Source organism: Glandiceps talaboti, chromosome 18, assembly GCF_964340395.1.
Source record: "Glandiceps talaboti chromosome 18, keGlaTala1.1, whole genome shotgun sequence".
NCBI classification, from domain to species: domain Eukaryota; kingdom Metazoa; phylum Hemichordata; class Enteropneusta; family Spengelidae; genus Glandiceps; species Glandiceps talaboti.
Window position 1 is genome coordinate 4175653 of NC_135566.1, and position 26185 is coordinate 4201837.

Sequence of the window (26185 nt, forward strand, 5' to 3'; positions counted from 1 at the left end):
TGCATACGAATGTGCAATAACAATTTCATATAAATTTGGTCACGTTCAAGTATCATATTCTATATTTTTGTGAAGAGCTCAATCTCTATGCATTTTTTTTTTTTGAAAGACGACAAATTAATCACTGGAACAAATGCATTTCAAGAATATGTAATTTCTAATGATACATTTACCTATTTCAAAAATATTTTGTGTTCAAAATTTGCAGGGTTTGTGATGGAGCTTCAAATGCCTATTTTCCAGTGTAATTAAAGTTGTATTTTGCCCTAACACTACACACAGGGCAATCGGAAACCATTCCACTTTATGTTGCTGTATGCCTTGAAACCACAGTACAGTGCAATATCATCTGAGGAACATTGGTTGGAGGGCAAACACATCTCAGCATGCACGAAAATTGTCAGAATTGAAAACATCGCTACTTTGCATGAAAATAGAGAGATTCATACATAAATCATACATACATACAGCAACAGGACAATCATTGATTTTTAAACATTCTGAACTCACAAGAAAAAAATCCGAATGTTATCAACTATGCATGCATCAGCAAGGATATTGTCAATTTTTTAAACATAGCTACCAGACAGCAAAATATAGATATCTTCTCAACTATACATTATTAATGTATTCTTGATACTTACTTGATACGTGATACTTTGTTTCTAGAAATCTGTGAAAAGTTGAGAATTCTGTCTTTTTCATTTGAGATTCCGTATCGTGAATGAAGTATCACATTTCTTTAATAATGTACTGATAATAACACACAGAAAACAATGAGACGGGTCAACAGATAGATAAGAACACACGAAATTCAACACCTACTCTTTTCCATTTTTAATAATAAATGATTTGGAAAGGGCCCTGGATTTCCATGATAAGTCTTTACATATCAATTTCCAATTTATATGTACAGAGAGAGACAAACAGAGCAGACGAAATCAATGAAACATTATATTTAATGACCACTATTTCCGTTTACCTTGCCAAAATAAATTTGATTATACTCATCTTTGTTTTTCATATTAAACTGGTGAATATTTCCAGTTTATGAAGGAGTGGGAAATGGCTAAAGCTTCAATTGGAATGGTTTGGAAATATTTGCAAAGAGAATGTCTAGGATAATGTTGCTGTTCAGGGAATAAACACATCACTAATCGGATTGAGTATTTTCGCTAAATCCAGGGGATCCTAGTAAAGCTCCCTAGGGCAGCATAAAAGAGTAGAATAGAACTGTGAGGAAGTTACCAATGGAGGTCTTGAGGGAACATAGGAACGCTATTAATGAATAGGCTCATTTACAAACTCATTTAGGAGCCATAACATTCTGAAAACCAATCCAATTGTGTAATAATATTAAATTGAACTTTACTGCGATGTCCTAATACAAGGAAATCCACGTTTAAATTGTCTGAGATTGAGAAAAATAGCATGATAAAGCTTGCGCTAGTAATGATATTAGGACGTAATGAAAGTCAGTATTTTACAATCAAAGTCGAACAGAGACTTGGCAGACCACAACAACTACAGTAACTAACAGACACGGTTTATATGCAAGCATCGAAACAGTGCAGGTACGATGTGTTGGCAGTACCTACATGTATGTATAAAAACAGCTTGACTCTTCGACTATGATGAAATAATCATCATATCAACATGGGTGAAATATTTTAGCAGTGAACAAGTACAAAAATGACTGAATTTTTTACTTAATCTCACACCTCAGCTGGCTTTTGTTTCTTCCATTAACCCTTTCATGACTGGAGACGAGTTTTAAGTAATTTTGGGACCCAATTTATATGAACATTTTCATAGTTATAATAATATTACTTCATTAGGAAGTAACATTTCTTTAATTCCAGTCTAAAATGAAGCTGATATATGCCAAAAACTTACATAAAACAAGAATTTTGTTCAAATAATTTTGGCGGCAAAGTTTTCAGTACTGAATGGGTTAAACTGTTTCATACATGTCCTTTCCTACAATCCCTTTTCTCCTTATTTTATGTGGTCTCTTTCACAAGGTCATGACTGAAAATAGAACCACGCATGAGTGACTCCATCAGACACTAAAAATAATTCATATAATGCAAAAAATACCACCTACCTTCTGAACACCAATGTAGAAAAAATGAACTTATGAATAAAATGTAAGAAACACAAACACACATTTTCTTTACAATGCATACACTTTCACTCTGAACAAAAGCACTTTGTTACCGTCAACATACATTATTAATTCTTCAATTTGTATCATTCTATGTTTTGAACACAGCTTGGATTACCACGATATTCAAAGTTCATTAAATATTGAGAGAAATAGCACTAACTAGAATTAAAAATAGAGAGGAGTCATACCCATACAATAAAGAAAAATATTTATGTATACTAAAACGTGACTTCTATGTCTTAAACAGAGATATTTTAGTGAGAAAAAAACCAACTTTATGAAATTGATATTCACATGCCTATGTACATCACTATTCAGATATGAAGATATATATAATATGCATGTATACACATTTATAATGGCTATCTTTATTGATTTTTGTATTTTCATTTTCTATTTCCGAAGAAAAATATTTTTGATACACATTTTCATTGTAGCAACTTGAAGTACAGATAAAAATTGATGAAATTAAAAAAAAAATGACTTAAGTAAGTAAGGAAACAAAAATGTTGAGAAAATTCTACCCAGAGCACAATATAGTGACAATATATATGTGGTGAGAAAACATTTCCTTTTGGGCTTAATAACACTGAGGACAAAAAAAGACGAGTAAAAATAAGTTAGGAGATGACTCTATAAATGTACAGAATATATTACTTTTAATACAAAGCAGGGAAATAATGGTCTTCAATATCCTGCTCGAAATCATAAATTGCAGTTATAATAGGGATAAAGATGTCATATTTGCTTCCAAATTCCATGAATTTTGGTGAAAGTGATTTGAACGTAATTTTTAATGTGAATAATAAGTTTGCACTAGCAAAAATGATCAGAATGTTTAAAGAGTTACTAGAAATTTGGTTCTTAAAGGAAACCAAATCAAATAGCTTTATTCTTGTAAGTTACCGATCTAGCTCATGGGGTTTTTTGATCTAGCTCATGAGATTTCCAACATGAAAACAATGAGACTATACTATGACTCACAGGATCTCGTGTCTATATGCTGTTATTAATTGACCCATACTGAAAGTATTGAAGTAAACAAAACAAGCATGTCAGTCACGATACAGTGTATATAGATGGAAGCCTAAACATGTGGCACAAAACTACACGCAATATAGAACTAGATGCATCACACGTGTTGTCGTCGTGTCTACTTCCTTTTATGCCTACAAGTATCACAACTAGTTCATGTAAATGTATTTAGAGACTCACTAGCTGGTGTTGATAGCGCTGTGAACTGTTCTTAGTCTTCAATGAGTGTGCTTCTGTGCCACGTTTAGCAATAGGTTTGTATTTACAAGCCTAGAATCCAGTCCTCTGGGGATTTTACTTTTACCTTTTCCTCTACCACGCCTAGCATTTCACTATAATGGTCATACATTCAAACCTAAAATTAGATTATGATTTCCTGAAGTGACGTTGAATAGGGTATTCATGTTCACATCATACACCTGAACTCTCCAAGTTGGCTCTAATCGTGTGGTGATGCTATCGATGTCATGTCATCTCTTAAACATAAGTGGGAAAGAATTAAAATGCTATAGAAATTTGAGCATGTTTTCAGGACATAGCTCCATGAAAGTAATGTCATTAGCAAAATGCCAGGCGTGGTAGGAGAAAAGCGATGGCAAAATCCTCACATGACTGAATTCTAGGTATGGAACTAGAAGCATCATGTATGTCCTTGACGCATCTGCTTCCTTCTACATCTACATGTATAAGAACTAGTCTTAAATGTACACGTATTTAAAGTGAGATGCCAGGCGATGTCGATAGTCACCGTGTACAACTATGTTCTATTCTTCTATGAGTTTACTTCTGTTTCACATGCTTCACGATAGACTTTTATGTACTCACTTCATGTATAAATGCTTGTTTCATTTATTCCGAACTATTTCTTCTCATACTCACAAGAAGGATATGACTTCCTATGCTATGACACATATCAATACTGATGTCCTCATACAAATGTCATACACACTTTCACAAGCACTATAAAGATCAAATCAACTTGACTATTAAGATATTTTCCTTGCTTGGCAAATCATGTTTATATCACAACAAGACTTACATGATTTGAATATCAATCCAGATTTAATACAATATAATTTGCTTTCATAAAGGTGTGCGTAAACAAATACATAATTTATAGAGCTATGTTATTTGCTAAATTGTTGAATTTTTAAAGCTAACTATTAAATATCAAAACAAATTTCCATAACTCAGAATATCAAGTTTGGTGTACATATCACATAAATATGACCTTTTCACAAAAATATATACCTCTTATTAGTGGTATTTTCACTGCAGTGCAAAGCCGAAAACACTATTGCATACCTGTATGCAAATGATATGCAAATGAAAACACGAAATCACGCTGTATGATTTTTATGGGATTTTGCCGTTTCAGATAAACATACGTAATAATAACAGAACTCCATGCCATGTGAGTTCCAGTGTGCTTGCAGTTTTTTCTGCTGTACTTTCACTTGCTACGCTTATGAAAGTATGTCGCAGAGAACACTTCAAGTACTCGTGCAAATACCCAGAATACACCACACTTGCACTCGTGCATCATGGGGTTCTGTCATATTATGTGCATAATATAATTAACTAATTCTGATATACAAGTTATTTGTTGATTTTTTCAAAGCCAATTACCATCTATCCAAATTTACATAAATTGCTATATAGTGTTTGGTACAATTATGATGAAAGTGCCTGCAAAAACAAACTACCTTTGCAGAACACAAAATATCTGAAACACAAAGTGTCCTCCACAGCATTAGCATGTCTAACTTATCCTACCTCTCATCTCCTTTTCAAATTCTGTTTTAATTCCTTCCCTGCCTTCCTTCATTCTCCTTGTAGATTTGCTGATTAAAATTTCAGAGCCTGATAAGCCTTATCCTGTTTCCATCTCTGTTCTGCTTGGGCTGTGTGTTAATACCCAATAGACTTGCATCAAACTACATAGGGACTTTAGTTGCGCAAACAGCCTGTGGACATACCTACAGAGACTCAACCCAGGAGACATGGCTCATGAATTTCAACATTTACCCTAGCAAGCTTTCCCAATCTACTTTTTTTTCTGCTCAGTCAATTTCACTATGTCTTGCAAGTCCACAAGAGGTGTTAATTATCCAAAGTTTCCTTGGATTTTAATAGCTTTTCTCTTCTTTTTTTTTTACTGTGGGTGGACGTGATGCAGAACAACATGAATATGAAGGTCATGCTAAGGCCACCGTCAGTTATTACACTATGGACAATCTCTAGCATTTCAATTTTCAATTCAAACTTTTAGGTCATTTCATGTGATGGCCGGTAACTGATTAAAGAGCTGCCTTTTACATTAATGTATAAATCTTTAAACGCTGTAATACAAACATTGCATAAATGTCTTCAAAGAGCCCACTGAGGTGTGAAACTTGTCAAAGATTCATGCCATTTTTAAACTAATTTTTACTTAAATACAAACATGTGTGACGTTATTTCCAACAAACTTATGTTCGTCTTAATGAGTCAACATTTTCTGAAGAATTCTAAAAACACAATAAACACTAATTTGAACACACAACATACCCTGTCCTGAGAAGTGATCAAGTTCCATTATACTGACCTCTGATAGAAAATTGGTTGAGATGAAAGTAAAACTCACTGTGTACTAATACAAAGTATATCCAATGCAAAATAAGTGATGATCAAATGTACACTATTACCAGTTACGACTGGATAATTTCAGATAGACATAGGAGTTGACAGGATATCTGAAAACAAATGTGGGAATGGAGACTAATCTCGCACGCAACATTGTATTTCATTCCCTAATTACGAGAGAATCTCATCAAAACCATGTTAATAATTTAACTGATGTTGATGGAAGTCTAACATGTAATTTAGTTGATAAATATAAAGCTATTGTCAAGAGACCTTAGTGATATGAGATATTATCCGGGGAATTGAGGGCTGTAGTAATAATTACGGTATTATAACTGGGACTTATTCAGTTTTGATTTTATATGCAAACCGGACGAAAAGTAGCCAAATTAAAACCTTACTTTCTGCCTGAAATAACACTTAGGAAACTTATCTCTCGTAGTCCAGTATCAAATTTCATTGTTTCTTTCAGTACGATTTAATCTGGCATATAAACTCCTACGAGGGGGAAATTCTTTTTTTTTCTGGATTCCTATAATTATTTTATTCAAAACTATCATTTTATCGAGGAAGCTAATTATCAAGTTTGAGAACTTTGTATTAGAAATAAAACTCATTAAGACCTAATAAAAAATATTGTGTGATTCCGATTACACTAAATTTTAGAATAGGTGGGGTAGGTAGAATTTTTATTTTATTTTTATCATATTTATTTTTTCATCTGTGAGTGTCTAGTTCAAGTTTTCTATTGTTTTCCAAATGGTCTCTGTGTTGTTTATTTCTTCCTATCAGCCGTACAGCCATTACAGATTACAAAAAGTTTTATTTTGTCTTTATATTAAATTAATGTCAGTTTCCGCATCCACTATTTCATAATTTTTGCGATTTTATTATTTTTTTCTTGAAAGTTTACACTCAGCAGTGAAAAACGAGGTGGGTCAGGTAACCAAACCAAACAAATATTTTTTTTTGGCCTAATGAAATGCCACCGTGAAATATAGGTGTTTCCTGTATAAAATGTTGTTTTTATCTAAAAATGCTTTTTATGCATTGTTGTGAATCAATTCAAAGTATTTGATACCAAGATAATATTTCTGTTTTCTGTGTTAGTGGACAAATTTAGATTTCCTCAAAGCATGGTATATTTGCATTCCTCTAATTGATCAATATTGAAATTATACTATTTCCGTGCTTTTTTAACAAGTCATCACAACTTGTGCACGTACGGTTTTATTCATAAACATATTCCTGTAACCGTGCTTATAACATCACAGAATATAGGTGTTCAAGAAAATAATTTTCAGTATATGCAGAGAAATTTACCCATCAGCTTGAATAAATAATCATAACCGTTTTTAAATTGTTATTTGTGAATAGACAGGTTCTAGCTATAACGCCGAATAACAAATTAACATCAAAATACCATTACAATATGAAATGTGACCATTTTTATGTACAGTGTTCATCAAATGGTCAACCCGTCTGTGACAAAAGTCAACCAATTAATAACAAACAACCATTACTATAAATAATTTTAGACCATGTTTAAGAGAGAGTAGTTTTATGGCTTTTTTTTGAATGGGAAAATTGGAAATAAATTCATGTCAGTATATTCACAGCCTATGACTGCCATTCACACTGGACCAGTACTTTCATGTCAAACTGCTTCCATTCAGTCCTGAATATTCACCATTATATGCACATTCAAAGCCTATGACTGCCATTCACATCAGTACATAGTATACACAACATACTGCCATTCACACCAGTACATTCACAGCATACAACTGCCATTTACATTAGTACATTCAAAGCCTATGACTGCCATTCACATCAATACATTCACAGCATCCAACTGCCATTTACACCAGTACACATACACAACATACAACAACTCATTTACATATCAGTACATTTACAGCATACAACTGCCATTCACACCTGTACATTCACAGCATACAACTTCCATTTACATATCAGTACATTTACAGCATACAACTGCCATTTACATTAGTACATTCAGACCAGAACATTCACAAGATATAACTGCCATTCACACTAGTACATTTACAGTGTATGACTACCCTTTGCTTGAATAACACAGGTTGACAGTATATAACAGTCAATTAATGGAACATCATTCTAACCATTGTCATTACACCAGTTTCAGCAGAATCATCGTTTTTCATTACTATACACTACTGTATAAATGTGAATTCAGCTAACAGCAAAACATATTACTTACAGTGATCAAACATTAAGCAGATCGCTATTGTTTCTTCCCTTTGTATCTTTCCTCTGTCCGTGTGAATTCTGTACCCTTAACCACCTCGAAATATATTTATCTCTCCAGTAATTCCTGCCCTCTGGCAAGACAGCATAGATGACAATACCAAAACAACCACAATAAATGCATTCATAATGTCAAAAGACAAATAGCTGTCGCACTCGTATCCATGCTACAAAGAGACTAACCCAAGCTATGTGAACACTAGGTATGTATCAACATACAGCCACTACTACTACTACAATAAGAAATTTTCATCACAGCTATATTTGATTGTTGGCGAAATGAACACGAATTAATACAAATGAAATATTTCAAGTGCATTTCAGTGTAACTGAAAATAATTGATTTATCCACCATCTTGTTTTCAAGAAAATCAACAAACTGTAACTTTCATAAAGATATAGATATGGAATTTGGTAGTCATTTTGGATTCGTTAACAGAATGGGTCCTATTGACCTCTACTGATAATATTTGCATGGTGACCCGTTTTCTTCTTCTAGATCTAAACCAAAAATGAGATGGAGTTTTCCATGAACAAAGCACTGAATAACAAAACATTTCAGACTATCATTTCCGAGCGTACTACTTTAAATTCAATTTGGCATTTCCTATTGTCAGTACCTCCTCCCCCTTTTCAACTCATCCCCAACTTGTCACTTTGACAATATGCCAACATACTTAAATATGAACACTTTCATAAAATTGGAAATAATTGACAAAGTCGTGTCTCTATTTTTACATGGATTCTCAATTATTGTCCATATTGTCAGTCTGAAATCCATCCCTAGCTTTAAATGGCTGGATTCATCAGGAAACCTGCACTCATTTCACATGATGTCAGTTTATGATCTCTGTTAGTGTTCTATGAAGCTCACATACTTGTCATTAATATTATGACAATAAAGCTGTCGATTTCAAGACAATATTTCATGGAATGTACAAAAACGACAATGTGAAAAAGATTGCAGTTTCCTCTGACTGCAAAGAGATAGTATAGCAGCTGTACTACGCAAGAATGCAAATGTGTTTTACCTCATTCTCTTTATATGTGGAACAACTTTGACCCTAAATAATGATACTGAGGTACCTTATCATGATAACTATATACTATAGACTGTAACAAGTACTGAGATAAAGAGATGAATTCACAAGAATCCCCTCTGGTTCATTGTAGGGTTTCTTCCAAATAATGGTCAAATTCATTGTGCAACGGTGCAAATTCAAACGAATTTCACTGATGTTATTGACATCGAATGGCCTTTATCTACATTGCTGCTATCAAATGAATCTAGGCAAATTATGAACACCATTTTCATTGCGAAAAATTTCTCACACAACATAAACTTGCAAATGTACCTTGAAAAACTCCATTTCTATATCTTATTTTATTTCCGAGGTGTGAAACTAGTGAACGGTTCAACTTCAAATCATTTTTTATATTTAAATACTGCAGATTTCTAATTGTTTATTTTTATCCTGCTGAGAAGAATTCGTTTAGAATTTTACAACAAGGTCAGCCTAATACATGACAGCCATATTGGTATACAATTAAGTCATGATAAGTAATGAACTGTAGAGTAATTACACTTTCTCTCTCTTCATCACCACCATCTATCTATACCTCATTCTGATCTCTTCGCCTCATCACCATCCTGCAATCAGTGTAACATGTAGTTCTTCAGCAACACTTATGCCATCCTTAGACTTTCTTCCGACCACTTCAGTTCATTTGAACAAAAGCACTCACCTGCCACTTTTAACTGTAACTTACTTTCCGCAATGAAAAAAAAATATACCTCATAACATTCAAGTTTATTAATATCCTTTCTTTGCTCACAATCCTTACTATGAATAACCACAATAGCCACAGACCAAACATATTCTTCGAAAAGGTGTTCCCGAAAGACTTTTTTCACACCGATTAGGTAAATAAAACATTGCCGTCCTTCAAGGCCAATCGTTAGCTATATAGTAAATGTATCTAGATATTGGCAGATATTAGTTCTCAATTGTTAGAACTTTTACCATTAAATATGTCAGCAATTATTGCGTGAGTGATAGATCAATACAGCAAAACACTGTATCATATAAATGAATGCACAGTTACAATGAATATGACCTGTCAACGCCATGGCAACCATTAAAAGCATAGATTGCTTAAAAACACTTGTCTACGGAAATGAAGAACGAGGCCATTGGCAAATGTGCTATCGATTATATCTAAGTACAAAATTATGGCTTGACAAGCAGAGTCTAAACTGCCATTCCCCTAGACTGTGTTTTAGGAATGTCTGCGCTCAATTTGTAAACCTCCCCTACGGCAATATTTGAATTTCAACTACTCAACTTCTGGGAGTCAATAAATTGTGCGCTGAAATCTTTCCCGGAAAAATTAACAGACGTCAGATGTATAAAGGCTTGTCATTTCAAACCTGATCCATAAATACATGACACCTCTATGTATACATTATTTGAAAGTACATGATAAATTTAATCAATGAGTTGAAACCATTTATGAATAAATTAACTAACTAATTAATAAATATCACAACAGAATGCTGATCACTTCAGAAATAGGTAATTGCCTAGCAATGTTTATTACTGGAAAAGGTGCTATTTTTAATGGCGAAAAACTATCAGAAATTCATTTTATTGGCAAGGCTTCCTTTATGGGGATCTATCATATCACAAACATTTTATTTTTATTACATCATGCTTTCCATTTGGACTATTTTATAGGATTTAAATGCTTGAGGGAATAATATTTTGTATTTTTTTCCTCACTAAAAGGGTATCATGTTCTGTCACTTTGATACACACCTAGTAAATTTGTGGTTTTATTTTTATGGTGTTTCTTCTTCCTACGCCATCTTCCTTTTTGACGTTGTCCGTTAAATATTCATAATTATGATACGAGAGACACTTAGTACAAATGGTTGCCCAAAACCGATTAAATCCATTTGAAAGTTCTCACAACTGCAAGATAGAATTGACATTTTCCAGACGTACACCGTACCAGCATGACAAACATTTCTGCTGGTTAGTAATATATTTGAAAATGTTCAATGCCAGCATTTGTATTTATTATTATATTTTTATCGTTTCTAAATGTAATATTTCATTCCGCATGTGTCGACAGATCTATGGCTGGCAATCAATATCATCTTTTCATCTTTATTTTTCATTAAACTGACGTAAATTGCAAGAGATGAAATTTGGTTTGAATCTAGCAAGCCACTGTGAAGTCACATGTGTCTGTAAAATACACATAACTACGAATCTCGAGGGCAATTTTTGGGATAGCAGACAGGGAACATAACTTCTTTACCTCTGTGGTTTATGATTGACAAATTGAATCTTTAGCAGTTGTATAAAACCTGTCTTTTCATCGATCTTTCTATCTTTAAGCAACAGAGGAAAGAACAGAGGAAAGACTATTTTATTGTTAAAAATACAACAGAATATCTGATTAATATTAATATAATAATATTAATAATCATTTCACTTTCTTCCATATTACTCACTATCATAAATATTTAAATGCTGTATGGATAATTATAGTACAATTCTCAATATTTCGTTCCAAACTGTACATCTGTTTGTATCAACTTATCTCCATATTTTGTGTATGATCATTCATGCTGGCAGACAATTGTAAATTAAGCTATTATGGAAGACTTTTGGACTTAATTGCTGTAAGAGTTACATGTCAAAGCAGTATACAATATTCAATACTTTGTTTCAAACTGTAAAAATTGAAGGTTTGGGTCTTGATATCAACTTATTGTGACGCCATATTACCAATCATTTATGCTGGCAGCAAATGCTAAATTAAGATACTAAGAAACACCCTTTAAAAACTCAAAAGCTGTGAAAAACATATAATAGAATAATAGTATGCCAGTGGCTCTACCTCTCATAGGACAAAAAAGATATAACCACAGAACTAGTATAAAGTTCAAGAAAGGAAAGTTGAAAGCACTTTCAAATTTTTCAATTACTGACAACAAATAAATTATCCACTTTTTATTTTTAGCTAATGTATACACCTGATAGTGGGTTTAGGTTTGATGGTTTACAAATTTCCTGACTGAACACAAAGTTCAAGAAACAAAAGCTCAAAACATTTCCACAGCTTCTAATTACAACTGCTGTATTATTGACAAAGTATCTGACAATCTCTTAATAATGTATGTATCTGTCTAGTTCTGTATGCATTTCAATCATCTCCACCATATATAGTCAAATGGATTTTTCTAGCACAGAATTCTGTTTTTATCACCACCACCAACAGCAGCAGTTTATGCTATTGGAGTGTTGATATAATTGTGACGACGTTATCGCATCACCCTCTTGCCACTTACTTTCAAACTGGAGGTTGAGTTTGTAGTCAACTGAACAAAGTAACTAATTACAACTGCCTGTCAGTGTGTGATATATTACTAATGACAGGCACTGTTCATCCCTTCCCCAGCAGCTTCCCCACCTAGATTTTCAACAGAATTTGTCCGTTTGACTATACATTAGAAAGAGATCATAGAGAACGACTACACGTACAGTAACTAGACAAGGTGACGGTTTAGGGTTGCTGGTTTACAAATTTACAGTATTATCATATTTATCTTCTTTTTTTATCAGAACTGTGGTAACACATCCATATACTTTATATTCCGATGTCGGTTTCATATTCTATATGATAATCTTTGACTTGGCTATTTCAATCAAACCTACACAGTAACTATTATGACTACAAACAACGTGACCTTCATAAATATAAAGAGATGATATTTTACCCTGATAGAATGTACAATCTCTGACTAGATCTCCTGGTTTTAACCACAGAAGAGCTGAACTATAGGAAAACTCATTTACAGGAAAGGTCACAGAACACATCCAAATCCTATGAATCAATGAAAGTTTAATAATTCCTGTATTTTGTGGAGGTAATTTTCACCATTTATGTAAAAATGACTGACTTCCTGGCTGGCACTCCTTAGTATATATGAAGTATACGGTTCACACCTAGTTCAGGGTCAGTTTCACACCCCTAACTCACCTATATCCGACATCAATGTCTACCTAAAGTATATACCCCACAACAGTATGAATCAAACCATTCTCAAAGAATAACCCCTATACAACAGCTCATAATCAAAGCTTAGATTCAAACTCCCATCTCAAATTTCACTCAATTATAACTGTATAAATTGATTCTGGTTTCTTATTATTAGCGATTCTATGTCGGAATCTTTTGTCACTGTCTGTATGTAGCAAATGGTAGAACCAATTTCCTCTGTTTGGATTTTGTAAACTGTGATTTCATCTATCAATTTTGTCAATATGTTGAACAAAAAATGAGATTTTGTTCTTCAATTTTTATAAATACTTGGGTGAATAGTATAGAGATTTCATGTTTCGTGCATTTCTAGGGGGGGGGGGGCAAAATGTGTTATTTAACGTTTTGATTTTTATGAATATTTGGGTAAACAGTGGTAGCGATTTCATACCTCAATTTTTTAAAAATATCTCTGGCAAAATATGTGATTTCAGGTGCTGAATTTTATGAATATTGTGTGCAAATAGTCATTGTTGTATATTTACGGAAGATACTCTAACAAAGAATGTAATTTTGTGTTTTGATATTTTTTGAATATCTAGGAGGCAAATTGTAGGTAGGTAATACCATACTGTATACTGACACAAATCTTATAACCATAGACTGAACTGATTCTATATGTAAAGCAATTTATCAGTATACACTATGCTTAATAGCAGATTACAAATCTTGAAATACTAAAAGCCCTCCATATTGTTGTGACAGCTGTTTTCACATTATCAAATCCACACTGAAAGATTATTCAATTGATTTAATCTGCAATTCAATATATCTTTTCACCAATCATTCTTTTCACCTCAACATGTTATGTCTCGGCCTCTCTCTAGTATGTCACCTCTGTCTGTCTGACTTTCTGTCTCTGTCTCTGTCTCTGTCTCTGTCTCTGTCTCTGTCTCTCTCTCTCTCTCTCTCTCTCTCTCTCTCTCTCTCTCTCTCTCCTTCTTGCTTTCTGTGTCTGTCTACCTGTCTTTCTCACTCCAAGTTCATCTGTGTAATTACTGTTTCATTGTCTTTCTCACAGTCTGTCATGTCACGTCTGTCTGTCTCTGTTTGTTTATCTGTGTTCCATTCTCTCTCCCTCCCTCTCATGAACTCTACCCTCCACTACACTTCTTCTGACTTCCCCACTCCACACACATGTACAGCTGTTAATCACATTTTACAATATTACTGACACACACACACAGGCACGTACTGGTTGCTATTTCTGTACTCTTTCCATTTCAAAGCACACTTAATACACCATGAGTACAAGAATGACATTGCCATGTCATAGAAATTACAATAAAGGTTTGTTTTACAACTATGACATAGTTCAACCATTATGTCATTGGTTACCCTTCTTTAACAGCAAGTATCAAGAGTCAGACATGCTACAATATATTAAAAGTATGAATTATATCATTATTATTATGATACTAGGTTTACAACTGGTCGAAAATAATCCTACAGATGTTAATTTAAAATAGCGCATGGTATAATGGCTTATAGAGTCATAGCACCTACCTGTTGTCTGACCTGTCTGTTACTTACTTGCATGTGGTATGACCTGTCTGTTACTAACTAGCATGTGGTCTGACCTTATATGACATATTACAGACTAGCATATGTACGACGTGTACGTTACTGACTAGCATGTCGTATGACTTATGTTACTAACTTGCATTTTGTAAGGCCTGTCTGTTACTAACTAGCAAGTCGTATGACCAGTCTGTCACCAACTAGCAAGTCGTATGACCAGTCTGTTACCACCTAGCAAGTCGTATGACCAGTCTGTTACCACCTAGCAAGTCGTATGACCAGTCTGTTACCACCTAGCAAGTCGTATGACCAGTCTGTTACCACCTAGCAAGTCGTATGACCAGTCTGTCACCAACTAGCAAATTGAATGACCAGTCTGACACCAACTAGCAAGTTGTATGACCTATCTGTTACCAACTAGCACATTGTATACACGTTCAATGGCCAGTTTGTTACTAACTAGCATGTCGTATGTATGACCTGTCTGTTACTGCCTAGCATGTCATTTGGCCTATCTGTTACTGGCTAGCATGTCAAATGACTTGTCTGTCACTGACTACCATGTTGTATGACCTGTCTGTTACTGACCAGTGTGTCGTACAACCTATCTGTTACCAACTAGCATGCCATATGACCTGTCTGTACACATGATACAGGGAATGTAACATTGAACAGTTACAGTATATAGCTATGTGGTATCAGCTGACTGGACCCTTTGACATTAGAGACATTGAGTAGGTTGAACAACAATAAGTGATCAGTGAAGGGCAACGTGTAGTGTAACAAAGACAAGCAATCAAATAAATTAATGTTCAACATTTATATTTTAAGTTTAAAGTCTACCAAAAAAGAAATTTTATCATATTTGTTAACTTTACTGACCATCTCAATGTAAAACAGACAGTAAATGTAAACTGCAAATTACACAAAAGTTAAGACCTATTTGAAAGTTAAGGCAGCTGCTATGCAGGTTCACTGCATCAGTAGTGTATAAATTATGGAAGTATTTGATAAAATCCAAACCAATGTTCATCAAGCGCTGCATCAAATTTAAACTCATAACAGCAAACACAATAACACTATATTTCTTACCGGATTTCATCTTCTTCAGCTGCATATACATGGATTATAAAATTTTGGCAAAGACACTTGTGACATGCAAATACCAGCGATAATAGAATTTTGTGATAACTACCACAGTAATGACCTCACTGAAAACATACCTTGAAACGTCAATTAGCACAGTTTAGATGGCAAAATATGCAGCAGAATGTTGAAACTTCACCTTAGCATCAGTAAAAGAAATGCAGTCCTGTGAAATGTCAAACTACTCTCCCAACTGACACTCCCCAATCGCATTTCAGTCTTGACAAAAGGGTATAGTACATGCTCCCCCTGGGCATAATGTTGAGGTATACCTCCCTGATGGATACTGTACGTCTACTGCAGAGGCTTCATGTCACAGGACAGAGATTTCACGCCACAAAACAAAGACCCAAACACAATACTGTCAAAAAGTCAGGACATCAGGGACAATTTGACCTGAATGAATTGACACCAAAGGTCAGCAGAGGTCAAGAGGGTAACAAAACACCCCATTATTCAGAATCACAAGCTAGTAAAATGAATCAGGGGTAAAGGTGACAGATGAGAAACAGCAGATACAAATACACAAATGCTGCAATATGAAGCTGAAAACGGCAACAAAAGTAGACACAATGTGCTGTACGAGCTGTCAATAGTGTTACCTTTCTGACCCCGTACACTGCCACATCTAAAGATACCGCAGTGAGTCATCCCAAATGATGGGCAACTAGAGATGTCTATTAATCAGCAAAACAACTAACACCTCCGGTATACTGTTCTTGTGGATTTCAATCAAACTCAGTCAGACCACACAAACTGTTTTCTCAGCAAAACTCTCTTTCAAACTATTCAACGTTTTCAAATGAATAAAAAAGAATAAAATTCAAAACTAGACACTAAGACATTAATACTATCAACTACAGTTGTATCGACCCACAAAAAATCTACCTTGCCCATCCCATTTATTTTCACAGTCGTGTCACTTTCTATGCATGTTGTTGATTTTACGCTGCCACCTTTAGGTTTACGCTCTAACAGATTTACTCAAAGCTTTCTTTCTCAGGTTGTGTTCTCAGTGAAAAGGCTTAATTTCTCTAAAGTGAAACCCGAGCTCTCATTATTTTTAACAGGCCACACAATCATTGCAGGAAATGCAAAACTCAATTATCAATTGTCCTAAATAGGAGCACAAATGATAGAAACTTAATCATTTGGGTTTTAAATGACCAGTTTGTGAACTGCCCAAGGGCAATCACAAAGGTTCAATATAGCTAACACTCACCCAGGGCACTGCAGACAATGAAATCATCACACATTACGCATCTGCTTCATACAATTTCCAAAAAAAAAATATATAACAATGTTACAGCTTGTTCCAAATTATCCTTAGATTATTCATTGATGTGGTTCTGTCTTGCCAAAGATGTCTGCCATATTAATATAAATTTACACAACAGTCTCGTCCGCTTATCATGTTTTCACACTTTCCATGTTACACCTTTTTAACCTCCCAGTTTTCAAACAACACTTTGGAACTATTTGATGTAGAAAATACACAACATGTATTTGTGATTATATCCTTGCATAAAATATTGATACAATTATAATATTTATATTTGTTATTATAAACGTGAAGCAGAACTTAAATTAGGATTTATCAACAGAATATTGTTTCACAATCATAAAATTGCTGAGGGCAATACCACATGATGACATTTCAAAACTGTATCATTCTCTTATTTCCTTTAATTTATAATACAGTGCATATGAAAATTTTGCGCCAAATTCATCGCTGGATAAACTTGGCACAGATTAATACTTTTTGCTGAATTTTGTGTAATTCTAAAAGTGTGGAAATGGTTCAGGAATATACAGTAAATAATTTCTTGTTTTCATGTCCTGAAAAGACGCCATGCTTGTCCTCCATACATCTATATCTCACCACACTTGCATGCTAATACCACAGCCAGTGTCTCTCCACACAATGTACTATTTTTAGATGCTACTTTAGGTCCAGTTTTAGATGGCCACATTTGAATAATATATTTCAGGCAAACATTCATGAACTGAGTATGCAGCTTGGCTTCTAAGGTTTGTTGTGGCTTCTGCTACTTTGCAATACAGCCATGTACAGAATATGTCAACACTTCCGCAGAGATTAATAACACAAATTTACTCTGTTTTGTTTTGGTAACATTCCTTGTTGGTTTTAGCAGTCTGTCACACACTCAACAACTGCTAGCTAATTATTAACACTCTATTTCAAATGGCTAATAAAGTTTTATAATTGCTATCAAAACAAAGCTTAATAAATATTTATACACTACTGATTGCAAGGCCACAGATGGTGGCAACATTTTGTGGCCAAGTCTGGGCCTTGTTCAACTCTGCTTTAACATGTATATGTACATCTAGTATATCATTTATAGCTGGCCATACACACAGATACCACCACAATTCCCAAAACTGATAAATTTATACCACTTTCAAAGTTTGATCCTTTTTTTAATGTTTGCATACCAGCATTTCTCAAGTGTGTTAGATGGAAAGAGAAAGTACAATGGGCGTACACATTCTGCTTTTGTTTATGGTTAAATGGTACAGTTGTTTCCTTTGCCACCAATTCCTTTTGTGGTTTTTTTTTTTGTTCTTCAAATGTCTAAATAACAAATGCTGTATAACATTTAATTGTTTGTTTTGCTCATGACAAGTACGTGATAATACTGATATATGGACTTTTTTCCCACTTTGTAATGGAAACTCTACTTATAGGATGGCAAACATGGAAAGGAAAGTAACACGCCCTCCTCCCCTCCCAGACACAACTATACACTTATAGAGGCAGACAGACAGAGACGCAGACAGACAGAGACATAGACAGATGGACAAACAGACAAACAGACAGATGGCTCAAGTTCACAGATTTTAAACCAATCAGTTTTCTTACAAAATTTAACACACTAACAACTAATAAACCTAGTAACCTAAACATTTCATACACTGAATGGCAATATCTCATCCCAATCTACCCTCCTTATCTTTTGTATAAATCGCATATTTACAACACTTTCATAAACAGTATCCCTATAACTGGAACTTCCATAATAATGAAAATTTCATGAAAGTCTGAAAACCCTGATACAGCCACTGAGCCAGTACAATCAATATCCTAAACTTGATAACTATTAGTTGTTAACCAGTACTGCACACAAAAACACAAAATGGCCACCCTGCCACAATATTGTAATTTGTATAGTTCTAAATGCTGCTTCTGGATTTTTTATGACTTTTGTAAGTATTTTCAAAACATCTGTTCAGGGTCAGTTGTAATTAGTGGGTTTTATTTCAGGAGACTTTTATTTCCAATCAAATCATTGGAAAAAAAAATGTAAGGAGAATACCACATCATCTAAATAGAACATGATACTGAAATTGAAGACAACATTAAAATAATAAGAACTCTAATCTCCGGCTATCGTGTGAAAAAAGAATTAATCGAGGAGTCTCAAATTATGCATTTTCATATCAATTCAAAGGAAAAATCATCTTAAATAGAAATAAATTAGAATTCAAAATGGCTGCCAAAACATGACCTATGCTGAAGAATAACCACGAAAATGACTATTTTCATAAAATGACTCTAACCACTGTCCTCATCGGATATGCATCTTGTATCTACTGATTAATCAAGTCTTTAACATTCCCAATATTTTCATATTATGACAAGATGGCTGTCCATTTCCTCATCTAATATATTATCAAGTAAATCCCCTGTTCATGCTTTCAATAAAATACATTCATTCCTAGATCATTTTACACAACAAGTAAATATGCTAGTTTATGCAAATGAAGTAATCAGAATGATAATTCACAAAAGGTCATGACCTTAGGTATTAGTGTTCTTGCTTGTTTACATTATATAAGGCAGGGTTATTGCCCCCCACCAACAGTGAGATCATGCATTGCAATAATCAATATCACATGATACAGAAGTATAAATAATATATTATATCCTGATGAAATAACTAACACTATACATCCTCACGTTTATGTTTCAACTGATGAAAAACCTTTCACTTTCAACAGAAATATTGACTTTTCACATGCGAATAGGAAAATCATACTATACTGTTTTCTTTTGCGATGAAGACACACAATTAGATGTTGCTGTGGTGAGCCCAGCTGGCTCCTGGATGCAGTCATCAATAGTATACTATAGAAATTAGATATTGGACATCTGAATATTTCCAGTGGAAATTGTATACTTTGTGTTTCTACTTACAAAACATAATTCATACTAGTAATTTGTACATACTTTCTCTGAAATTATCTTTAAATTGAGTTTGCAGCTATAAATGAAGTGACAAGGAAGTCGTGAGGCTACAGCTTAAAAACATGAAAATACAAGCACTAACATGGCTTATTAAAATCCTATTCTTTCATCTCCACGGGGATTCAACCATGTTTAACGAAATTATTCTCTGGATTGAGACTGTCAAAATATGTGAACACATCGTCATAAGACAGTATTGATGATAGTATCATATATGACACAAGGTCGTTGAAACACCCTCCAAATGTTTTCACAGTTTTGAACAAAGAATTGGAAAGGGCTATAGAAAACAACATGTGAATGAAGGAGACTAATTCCAGTTGAAAAGCTAACGCAAACAGACATAAGTATAACTTCGGTACACTGGCACCCTCTTCTCTTGACTTTCCCTCAAGAAGTAAACAAACTAGTCGGGAGCTGTCTGTTGGGTTAATTCTACAGCCTTGATTAGTTTCCACTTAGAAATAATATAGGAGGTATCCATTACAGACAATGTTATTACACCTGCCACAAAGCCGGCCTTCAAGTGGCATATTCTCAACAAGGCATAGCAGTGACGAGAAGTCCTCCTCTCTGCCCAGCCACTCACTGTACACACTAGCTTCCACCGATGGTTTTAAATATCCCCATTTTGAAAGGTTCTTTTTATGAAATGAACAGCACCTCAAGCATATCTAGCTTTCCAGTTCACTGCAATTGTATGGCCACCGTTGAATGGTCGCTGCACAAGCAGCTTAGAAAAGAAAGTAGACACTTTACACCCAGTGTCTGTATAGCTAGAACTACTCTTAAAAATTCTAGCCAGCCCACGCTGACCTGTTCTCCATCACATTTGTTTTGAACTGTAGCGGTACAATCTAAATAATCTGCTAAAGCCTCCTCCATTTTGTTTCATTTTATTAAATAAGTCCACTCAAAACCAATCCATTCAACAGCCACTTTGTTGCTGATGACGACATGTAACATCAGAAGTAACTGCACCTGTGTTTTAACTCTTAATATTTCCTCTGTTTTAATATCGACTTCCATTCCCCGCTTCGCTAACATCCCCGGCTAAATAATTCAATGACGGAGTACTATCTATATTGTATTTCAAGTAGTGAGGATATTCTGAAGACATCAACTGGGCATTTTGATTTAGAACTTGTCTAATTCTCTTTCATGGCTAGCTCAAACTGATTAATAGCCAATAGGTTAGATAGTCCCCCAGGGGAGCAACTAGCCTACATGTTAGTCTGATTACAAGCACCCTTTCAATATTAACAATTTCCTTGGGCAAAACCTCTGGGATATTCACTGTTTATTTGCGTATACTGTGTCTCATTCCAGCCTTTAATTCTGTCCTATTTCAGAACCAGCACTCTCCATTGAGGCAAGAATCGGTAATTAGTGGCATGTTTGTGGCCTTTTTACACAGTCAACACTGCGCCTCTATAGAAATACTAATTGACTGCTACCATTGCATTGTTACATTTATCTATTAAATATATCAACAATAACGCCGAGTTATGTACACTGTCGCGGCAGACAAACTATACAAAGAAGGGTGCCAACAACCAATTTGAAATAGCAGCTACTTCATTTAGCTCTCTTCCATTTTTGTTGTCGGACACTTAGCCCATGTAGACTGATCACTTCACCTATTAAACCGTGCTCAAACATGGCTATCACTACACAAGTTGGCCAAGAAAGACGAGTTAAATCATGTAGAAGGAATATTACATGGCTTGTGAGCAAATTCCAACCATTCTCCTTCCTAGTGACAACGCCAAAATTGGTCAGCATAATTAAGCATGTGACTACAGTTTTCTAACACGCAATACATGATACAAAACATATCATCCTTGTACCCAATATCAGTTTGGACTCGATTAAACTACGTATATATAGAAATTGTCAGGCTTGAAAAAATTTGTGAAATTTAAGGACTATTTTCTGGGTTGGGTTTTGTAGTGTGAGATGATATCAGAAATCGGTGTGGTGTCATTGAGAAGTGATTAACCAGCTGTTACAAGGCTGTATTTGGGGATTTAGTTAAAGACGGAGTAATGATGACAGCCTAATACAACTGATCATGGGCAAACCACCGCTACAAAGACTACACAGCTCTACTCACTATACTTTCATTCACTCTAAAAAGCAGTTTTTCCGTGCTCTTTTCTCACGCTAGTGCAGTTCTGTAATACTCGAAGGATCCCCAAAACAATTAGCATGGAGTTGAGCATGGTGTAAACAATACAGATGACGGACAATAAAAACAATAGAGAAGGTTGGACTTACCCTATCCTCTTCACTCTCACTGTCACACTGAAATACAATAAGAACACACCTTGTTAATATTCATGAGGTGGTGCATGGCATGCTGGGAATGGTAATTTAAATCTAGCTGTCGGCTGTAATAATTCAAGCTGATAGCAGCTATAATACAAATTGTCTACACATCCCATGATGGCCCCCACCATTTCATCAAAGGGGTGTTCACACCCAGGGCAATTGTACAAGGCAACCTAAAGACATAGCCTGATGTATAAAAATAAATAGTTGGAATTGGAAGTACAAACAAATTAGTCAGCAGGTTATATTTATGTTATACTAGTACATGAGGCAGCAGTAATGGTCAGGGCATCAAACATTATGTTGACCTTTGCCAGAGATATGCAATAACGATACGAGCTGAAAACAACGAGCAAAAAAACTATTTATACAGCAGATTGATAATATTGAGCTGAAAAAAAATCCTGAAATGTCATACATATATTTCCAATCAGATTTTATCTGACAATGCTCACAGGTCTGTGTTTAGAAGGTATAACACAAACTATTCAAGCTACAAGGTCCTAACAGGTACACTTTGATCAAGATAACTTGGTTAGTTGATTTTATTAGTTTTACTGTCTATGACCATCTAAGTAAGTGGAGACACTGAGCAATAAAATAATCTCTCTCATTATTAATTTTATATACTTGTAGAAATGCTTGTATTTGCAGAATCATTACTTTTTGATATTATTCCCAGATATTTTTCTTCTTTCAGCAAAGGCAATTATGAGTGACCTAAGGGGCCTTGTCACTACGAGTCACGAGATGAGCAGTGACAAAACCCCTTCGAACTCTTGTGTTTTTTACGGGTTGCCGTAATATAGAACAACCAGGGTATATAATCCATATTTTTAGTTCACTGACAATAACTTGGCTTATGCATGGTATAATAGTAAGAATATTTTTACTTTTTATTTGTGTTTTTTTTACTTATATTTCATATAAAGTGTTAGATAAAACTCTATATCACAATTAATTGTACACCTTCCCCATAATTTTTAACTTTTCTGACTTTTTACAATAGATTATCATATTAACTTTCCTGTCAATTTGATGTCAGACGGAAATAAAGAAATGCTATCTACTAGTACTTTTTTTTAATTTAAAAAAACATGATACAGAATTATATATAGCAAAATGTCCTTATTTCAAATAGTTAAATTTGACCTAATACTCAATTAAGATATACTAGTCCAAGATAACTAATGATGTTCCTTCTGAATACTGTCTGTGTCATACTCTATCAGTGAAATCTAGTGATGAAAAAAAAATGTGCACACTTAGTGTTTTTGCCAAGGTTTCAGAAACCCACTAACAGAAACGGGGAAATCACATAAAACAGATAAAATTTCCAATACAATCTCCTTAGTTTTACCGTAATGTTGTCAAGGAACTCACTAGTACATTTGTAAAATGATTGGGAACTCAGGTAGATGTCTTTGCTATCCAAAAACCACTTTACGCTATAATCATACAAATGAATTATGAAAACAAATACAAGCTGTTTAGATGTTAGGTATAATATCATAACTAGGTAAAACCATAATAAGCTTGCACAGGGTACATTCATTTGTGAATGACTGCCTCGTGATGATGTTGTAGATAGCACGCTTCGTGTGGAGAATGCGCCTAATGCGTATGCATATTCATTGCGCTGCAATGCATCCTTGGGTAAAACCACCAAAAAAACATCGCGGAGTATATAGGACACGCATGCATACTAGTCATTGAATGGCTATGTGGCCACTGCGCAAGCTATTAAAAATATAATCCATCAGGACCAAGATTATAAAAACCTAAATTAGTAAAAAAAACATGACTGAACTATATACTAGTACTTCAATTTGGTAAAATCTAGTTATTCTATCAGAATTTTGCCTCCAAAATTGCAATACTTGTATACAGTACAGTAACGAATGCATGTTTTACCAGCTTTATCCCATTTCAGTTACCATTAGGCATTACTGTACTGATGAATCTGTGACTCCTAAAAAGCTTGCGCTCGATCTTTTGGACTGACACAGATCTAGCGCCAGTAGACGGGCTACCATTGGTCAAAAATCTTAGAAGCACTGATAAAAGGAATCGCTCTTACTAATACTAGATAATGAAAACAAGATCTCTACATTGTTACACATTCCTGTGATCTACTATGAGTTACACTTACCAGGGGTAGATCCCTAAACAGTGAACCCACTTGGGTGATTTGGAGAGATTACAATCAGTATTTACTATGGTCTCCCTGGATGCCAGTAATTTGTTTTCATCAATCCCAAATTGCTGATTTGGCAATTGAAAGTTTACATGTGAAGGATTTTGGTCTCTTGGTGGCGCTATCCAGTTTATGGACAGTAAGTGTGGTTCATATTAATGAATTATGACTAACTAATGATAATTTAATTTTGCACAAAAAATGAAAGTGTATGAGAGTTTTTGCACAGAAAGGTTGAAGACATTTAAATCGAACTGTCTTCCTAGCTTTGTTTTGATGTGGTTCCCCCTAAACCAAAATTTCGGTACAATAAAAATACAGAAATCTCTGCATGTTTCCCATTGTTATATTGGTTCACACACTTTAGCAGAATGTTGAATTTATTTTTTTTGACTGCAGTAAATTTTCCTGTGATGATTTCCAAGTGATTCAAAATCTTTCTTTGTACAATGTGTTAGCTTAGTTTAAACTTTAACATATTAATGTTTTTGATGAGAAGGTAAATTGGTACAATATGTTTTACTTCCTTAGGTATTTTGCCAAGGTTCCCTACCAGAATTAGGATACAGAATATAGAAATCTATGAAAAATTTTCCAGATCCCCACTCCTTCTTTGTTGCCAGGGTTCCCAAACCTTTGCGAAAACACTGTACAGATACTTTAGATGACCACTTTGTCATACTCGTATCTCATATTGGAAATAAAGAGACAGATTTATGTGAAAGATGATGACAATTCTTTTAAATCTCTTGGCAGATCATGTGAAGTCTTGCAGCTAATATATTAAATGGAAACGTGTTCATCTGAAAAATGATGACAGTTCTTACAAATATCTTGGCAGATCATGCAAAGTCTTGAATCATAACAGTATCAATCTTATTATGAGCAGGGTAGGGGGTAAACGACAGTGATGGCTGCCACACTATGATGAGGGTAGGGGGTAAAGGACAGTGATGACTGCCACACTATGATGAGGGTAGGGGCAAAGGACAGTGATGGCTGCCACACTATGATGAGGGTATGGGCAAAGGACAGTGATGACTGCCACACTATGATGAGGGTAGGGGTAAGGGATAGTGATGGCTGCCACACTATGAGCTGGGTAGGGGCAAAGGACAGTGATGGCTGCCACACTATGATGAGGGTAGGGGCAAAGGACAGTGATGGTTGCCACACTATGATGAGGGTAGGGGTAAAGGACAGTGATTACTGCCACACTATGATGAGGGTAGGGGTAAAGGACAGTGATGGCTGCCACACTATGATGAGGGTAGGGGTAAAGGACAGTGATGGCTGCCACACTATGATGAGGGTAGGAGCAAAGGACAGTGATGGCTGCCACACTGATGAGGGTAGGGGCAAAGGACAGTGATGGCTGCCACACTATGATGAGGGTAAGGGTAAAGGACAGTGATGACTACCACACTATGATGAGGGTAGGGGCAAAGGACAGTGATGACTGCCACACTATGATGAG

General features: G+C 34.8%; 1 protein-coding gene across 6 annotated transcripts in view; it reads right to left on the bottom strand.

Moving 5' to 3' along the window:
• Nucleotides 1-26185, bottom strand: part of LOC144448923 (autism susceptibility gene 2 protein homolog) — a 145390-nt gene that overhangs the window by 30382 nt on the left and 88823 nt on the right. For all 6 annotated transcript variants that reach the window (XM_078139292.1, XM_078139293.1, XM_078139296.1 and 3 more), the window contains one exon: nucleotides 22458-22484. In XM_078139292.1, the coding sequence (XP_077995418.1) occupies nucleotides 22458-22484 (27 nt within the window). The remainder of the gene's footprint in view (nucleotides 1-22457; nucleotides 22485-26185) is intronic.